This window comes from Hibiscus syriacus, unplaced genomic scaffold (genome assembly GCF_006381635.1).
Source record: "Hibiscus syriacus cultivar Baekdansim isolate YM2019G1 unplaced genomic scaffold, ASM638163v2 tig00110945_pilon, whole genome shotgun sequence".
In the NCBI taxonomy this organism is placed as follows: domain Eukaryota; kingdom Viridiplantae; phylum Streptophyta; class Magnoliopsida; order Malvales; family Malvaceae; genus Hibiscus; species Hibiscus syriacus.
In genome coordinates this window covers 164,975-171,968 of record NW_024062926.1, presented here as the reverse complement: position 1 = coordinate 171,968, position 6,994 = coordinate 164,975, and the positions used below count along the sequence as shown (strand labels likewise).

At 32.6% G+C, this 6,994-nt stretch overlaps 1 protein-coding gene across 1 annotated transcript; it reads right to left on the bottom strand.

Annotated features, from left to right (window-relative positions):
- Positions 1 to 3,703: 3,703 nt before the first annotated feature.
- Positions 3,704 to 6,517, bottom strand: LOC120148006 (vacuolar-processing enzyme-like). The gene is made up of 9 exons (XM_039161207.1): positions 6,264 to 6,517; positions 5,890 to 6,054; positions 5,651 to 5,807; positions 5,413 to 5,498; positions 5,120 to 5,319; positions 4,731 to 4,779; positions 4,348 to 4,554; positions 3,971 to 4,177; positions 3,704 to 3,889 (listed from the first exon to the last, which is right to left on the bottom strand). The coding sequence occupies exons 1-9, from the start codon at positions 6,468 to 6,470 to the stop codon at positions 3,707 to 3,709; spliced, it is 1,461 nt and encodes a 486-aa protein (XP_039017138.1). The 5' UTR covers positions 6,471 to 6,517; the 3' UTR covers positions 3,704 to 3,706.
- Positions 6,518 to 6,994: the final 477 nt, after the last annotated feature.

Genomic DNA, 6,994 nt, shown 5'->3' with positions numbered 1-6,994 from the left:
ATGTAATATCTCGTGCTGGCGGGGATATGGTTGTGTGGTGTAGAGATGATTCTCTGTTTTTCAGTGATATATTTGAGTTTTTTTGGTATTTTAGATCGGAGTAGTAGATCTGGGGAGTATTTTACTAGAGTGTTAGGTATGCTATTTGATGCAGATTTATTGATTATCGATTTTGGACATGGATTGTTTTCACTATTATCATTGATTGATGTCATTTCTATTAGTATAGTGAAGTATATTTTTTACTATATATTTCATTTGTTTTCTAGTTTCTTTCCTTTGATGTTTAGCATTTTCTTGCGCTCTCTGCCTCCAAACAGTTTATATTCATTCATCTCATGGATTTGGAAATATCATATAATTCTTTCCATTTCCTCTTAACAAATTAAAGGTTTTACTAGTTTCTTTTCAAATTTTTAGTGTCTATTAAGTAAAGTATAAGAAGTCTTCGAATATTAATATTAGTGTATGTAGTCGTTAATTGAGCATTCAGCATTAATTAATTGATGATAATTTAATAATTGATATGATTATCTAAAAATGAGGTAAGATTTTTTTTTGAAGTCATGAATTTAAACATTAATAATTATAATAATATGATTGTTATTTAAATGATTGATAGTATTTAAAATAAATATTATTTATATTATTTAACTTAATAAAAAAATAGTGAAGTGTAATCCATCTATAAACGTAAATATGACCAAATATATAATAGTATTATTATTACTCGTACAAATTGAAAAATATCTTTCACAATTCTTTCTATTTGCTCTAATAATTAATTGGGTTCCTTTAATTTTGGATAATTACAGAATAGTCTTTTGACTAATGTGATATTTTGTTGAGTTTCAAGATTATTAAAAATTACAAAATTGTTTATCTACTATAAGATGTTTTGTGGAGTCTCGACTATTAAAAATTATAAATGATCTCTTATTTATTATATTTTAAACTTATTTTTTTCGTTAAAAATTGATAACAGTTGAGCTGGATGTTAATTGTTGATTGATATATGATATTTTTTAGATTATGAGATCAAATTTTATCATATCTCAAATCAATAAATTAACATTAATTTTAGACTGACATCAAATCTTCAACGAAAAATGATGAGTTTGTAATGTATTAAATAGTCGGATAACTATTTTATAATTTTTAATAGTTATATGATTCAACAAATAATTCATTTGTGTCATTTTGTAATTTTAATCGTCGAGAAACTCAAGAAAGCATCACCTTATAATTGGGGAACAATTGTGCACTTTACCCTTAATTTTTTAATTCTCTTTTCTTTAGATTATAATCCAATACAGCTATAAAAAGACGATAGACGCCAAATAATGAATGTTGGTTGAACAGATCATAATTCCAAAATTCTAGATTACGTGATTAAACCTCGAGTACTTTCAGGATATTGTAACTAAATTAAGATAAACTCAAATTTGGACCCATATGTAATTGTCAGTTTGCCACGTTGTGAAATAACATGAAGATTATTATTAATAGCCAGGAGATAAATTCTTACAGAAAAGATCGATGTCGTTTTCCTTGTCTTGTTTGACAGATGTCTTGTGTGGTTAAGAAAGTCGATGTAAATTTCTCAGTGTTGAATGTTGACTCGTTGTTGATTTTAGTCGGTTTTAGTGAAATCCGGTGCTGCAATTGGCCTTATTTTATGTAAATAGTTAAATTCTGGTTTTCGTACTTGGTGTTCTAAATTTCAAGTTTAGTCTTTGTATTTTAATTGGACATCTTTGTCACACATTTACATCATTGTCATGTTTAGTCCACATTAGTAATACTAAGAAAAAAAAATCCATCAACCCATTTTTGTGGGCTTTAAATAAATCAGGGTCTCGAAATCTTCTAAATTATGGGGAAAAGAGGTGAAGAATAAAACATCGTCTCACAATTCTCCTTCATTTGGTCCCCGGATATTGGTAACATTTTTAATACAGTCCATAAACTTGGGTTCTGTCACATTTTAAGTGTATGGTCAGTTTCTTAAGGCAAAGAAGAAAACACAGGAGTCATGTTCATATGTAAAAATAATTGAAATGTGTTTTGATTTCATTGGTCCGTCAAGTATAGGCGGGAATATATAACGTCATTTTCTTAGATAACGAGATCCGGCGGAGCAACCAAAGCCATCAAATTCTCACAAATTGACGATGACATGCGGACTCTTTGGTGGACAACACCAACACCTTTTTAATGCCTTAATCAATTGCATTCTTCCTTTTCTTTAAAAAAAAAAAGTAAAAAACATTTGCATTCTTCCTTGTGAAGGAAATTTCAAGTCTTCCAACCTTATGGAGTCACGTCAAGCGGTGAAGGCGTGAAATCTCTCTCTCTTTTTTGGCTACAAAACTAGCATTCGCTCTTATCCAGCCGTGACTCACAAGTCATCGAGTCAGTGAAAAACAGCGGTAATTGTTTTTTCTCTCAGATTGGGTAAATTACGCATTTAGTATATAAATTATCAATTTTAGTCCATTTTAGTACCTAAACTTTTAATTTTTTTCAAAATCATAACTAATGTTTAATTTTTATTTCATTTTAGTACCCAACTGTTAAAAACTTAATGCGTAGTATCTAAACTATCAATTTTGATTTGTTTAGTACCTAAACTTTAAAAACAATAAAAATTTATCGTTAAATTTTGAACATGAGTACTAAAATAAAACAAAACTAAACTTTAGGTATGATTTTGAGAATTTTAAAAGTTTAGATACTAAAGCAGATCAAAACTGAGAGTTTAGGTACTAAGCGCATAATTTGCCCTTTTAGATTTCTACTTAGACTTGTTATTAAAAGAGATTATTGTTGAGATTTGAATTTTATAATTAGTATGATATTAAGAATTAATTGTACACATTTTTAAATTATCATTTTATTTTAAATTAATTTTAAAATTTTTAATTTCATCTTTAAATTATAAATCACATTTTAAATTATTTTTTTTCAATTTTATCTCTAAATTGTAACCCTCTTTCTAATCAAAATTTTTTAATCTTCCAATTTCTTCCTCAAATCCATCCAAATGTGCAATTAGTTCTATCCATGGTTCAACTTAATTTTTATCAAACTTGTAATGGCATGGTTTAGCCTAACTTTTTTAGTAACAAGTGATGGGATTAGCATATATCAATAGTCTGGAATGAAATTGAGATGGTTAAAAGTTTGGAGAACAAATGATCATAGTTTAAGGATGAAATTGGAACATTCAAAAGGCTAGAAATCAATTAGAATGATAGATCATAGTTTGAGGATGGGTAAAGCAATTAACTCTAATATTAATTAGTATATAACCAATTTAATCAATTAAACTGCCGTATAAAATTGATAATCTTCGTTCACCTTGTATTTAAATTAGTAAAATAAACAATTTAGATCGCAATTATAATGATATTTAAAACAAGTATTTGTATTTTTTTTTTCATTTACAATAAGATAATTGCATCATACATCAGTTATATACAAACATTATTTTCTGATACAACACATCCTACCGGTATTTACATTAGGAGTTCTGGTACATGGTTGCTTGTACATAATTATACAAATAAGCAAATCACATAGATATTCATCAAAATGCAGCAGCATTCGGATTATTCGGAATACAAGAAATCACAATCCGAAAATATAACCATAATCCTAGCTTCGGCCGATAATATTTTTGCCGGTTACGCTAACTGTGTTGTTATGCAGTGAACCCTTTCTGAACAGAGCTCCAACGATTGTTAGGAATGCTAACACAAGCTTGTGCCGAGGCCTCGGCCATCTGTTCCGTCTGAATTCCGGCATTGCAGATGTTTGCAAGCGATCGCATGTGTTTCATCCCATACTGGGCTAGCGATCCGCAATGAGTCTCGAAAGTTCTCACCTGTTTTAGATTAACAACATGTGTTTTAAACTAGCACGAGAAAAGAAAACAAGAGCGGCTGAGAATCAGAGAGTATTTTACCATTTTCTTGAGGCATTTCCAGTCGTCTACGAGTGGTTGGCCAGCCGGTCGAACCGCACTCAAAATTTCCGGGCCTCTTTCTATTCCAAATAAAAGTTTTCCGATGAGTTTCATACTGTTGTCTACAAGCATTCTATGAGACATGACTTCAACAAATTGCTTCTGGGCTTCAGCCTTCCTAACAGAGCCCTCGAGTGCCTTGCGATACTGTAAAGTAGATCGGAGAGAAAGCTCCAAATTAGATAGGTTCTAAAACAAGCATAGTGACAACTTTCAAATGTATGAAATCAATAAAAACGAAGGCCTTTTAAAGAAATTGATGCGAAGGAGTGTTGTGTTTAATATATATTTATCTCAAGAAGAAACAAGGCACAAACCTTGGACCAAAAATGGACAAGATCAGCGTCACGCTGGTTAACAGCTTTTTTAGGTGGTTGGAAGTTCTCATCAACAAAGGTGAAGTTATCATTTTCCGGATTTGTGCCCAAGTATGCAAAGAGACTGTCCTTGCTAAGCCCTATATCACCATATTGCATGACATGAGAGCCATAAACATAATTGTCACCGATAGTCCTCTTTTTCACCTGCAAAAATCCCAAAAAATGGAAATTGTAAATCTCCCTTCTTTTTGCATATATCTTCATACTTTTTCGATCTAAACAGTAATCAATAACTACCACAACTGAAATTGAAATCTTTATATTTTCCTGATAAAAGAAAAGAAAAGAGTTCATGCAAAAACACTTTGTAAAAGCCTTACAACTTCGTATTGCTGGTGCAAACTCTCTGTCCGCAAATTATATGCGTCACTGCTCAACAGAAACAAGATATTAGGATTCACACCAAGGGACAACAAAAATAAAACAAAAGCCGATTCAGTTTTGAAAGATATTTAGTCAAGATCATACTAAAGAATCAAATTTACATGTATAACACCCACTTTGCCTCGGACTTTTTACATTTGTCTACTAACACTTTAGTTCAACAAGGTGCAGCCAAGAAACAAAATGAAGTTCATATCTGCAAAACTTGCTTAAATATGAAGAAAACAGATCTAGACAATCAGATTCAACTCTGAAATGATTGCATATTCAATATTGCCAAGGATAAATGAAAAGACGTATCTAATGAGAATACTTGAATACCAACCTGTCCTCCATCCAAGCAACACTGTATAAGTCTCCCAAGCATGTATCATATTCTGGGGGAGGACTTGGGTACTCTCCAGGACAATAGGTTCCCCAGCTATTCTCTTCGGCATTCGATGCTGTAGTAGCATAGATATTCAAACCCTCGGGAAGGAGACCCTCAAAGATACTTCCTGATTCACAAGCTTCAAGATAGAATACCTACAAAGTTACATGTGGACAAGAACTTTAGAACGGCAGAAAAGCAACAAGAAATCTCATTCAAAATCGATAATTATTAAGACATCGATTTACCAAGCTTTTATAGGTCCCTAAAGCATGTTTTTTCTTTAAAACATCAATCAAGTCATCAGCAAAGAGATAAGGCCAGGTGGGCATCCCTGTATTAACACAAAAGGAACCATTAGCATCTTTAGAAACAAGTACCAAATTGCAAACTGAAGACCATACTAGAATATGCAAGTAATAGATACAAAGCTAAGACATGATCAGAAAGCAACACGAAAGTAATAGCTAATTTGATATTACTGACCAAGAATACCAGGACCCCCATGGTCAGTGTAGTATATGAAGATATGATCATTAGGGCCACTATTTACAACCTTTCCACTACCCCCGGTGATTGCAGATTTGTTTCCGAGGATAGCCGCAAAAAAGTTGTTAACATTAACATCTATTCCAGTATAATCCTACAGAGCAACAACAAGGCAACGATCATAATCAGAAAATGTAAAATTAGAAACAACAACTTTTTTTTAAAATAAAGCAAACCTTTGGAACTCCCTTATAAACATCAGGTCCCTGAGGATTGTTAATGATAACACCAGGCCTAGGGTTTTCTACATTGAAAGCTATATCATCGTACATAAAGACGACGATATTCTCATCATTCAAACCACCGTTCCTTAGGAGTTGATAAGCATGACAAACATCAGCCTGAAATAATTATCAATACATTTTAACAAATTTAAGACCGTTCAAACAACAAACAAATTCACAGTAAAATGATAAGATAGATAAAAAAAATTGCCGAAAAATTAAACTAGTTTGACTTCAGGACCTCAAGTGGAGGTTGACGATGATCAATATTTTCAAAAATCATGTCAACGAGGAAAAAGAAGTTAATTCAGTGAAAGTTTTCTGACCTGATGCCTGTAATTCCAATAACCATTAGATCCTGCTATTAGGATCGCCCATTTAGTGCCACCAACTTCATCATCGTCGCTCCGGTGGAAGAACCTTGAAGCTTCCGACGGCAACCGGAGAACGTCTCCGATAACATTTCTAGTGGAAGAGACGATGCCGGCGACCGATAACAGGAGAAGGACTACACCGGTGACGAGATTGGTCATTGTTTGACGAATAAAAGGTAAATTGGAGATATGATTCAAAATTCATTGCTTTGCAACCAAGTTATATAAAATACAGATATTGCAGTGATATTGGCCGGCCCGGGATCTACGTTGGTTGATATAAAACTTGTGAATGCATCTGGAACGTTGACGATGGGACCCATAAGAACAACGGTCATGATGAGAGTGATGAAATGGGTGGTGGCCCAATTGATTCCGTGGGCTTTTGATTGGGATCCGCCGGGCCAAATTGGCCCATTAGGGCAATCGGATAATTAAATTAGCCCATTAGGGCACCCAAACAATTAATTTGGAATATACGGTAATTTGAACAGTTCCCATGGAACTCGTCACGCCGATGTGACGAGTTCCATCGGATATAATTTTTTAAATGGGTCGTGTTAGGTGGGTCTCACACCCGGATTAAAAAATTCTCAAGGTCCCAATTAAAAATAATTTTTTGTAATTTTTAAAATAAAATAAAAATAATATTTTATTATGAAATTTGAGCAATGCTGGTAGTA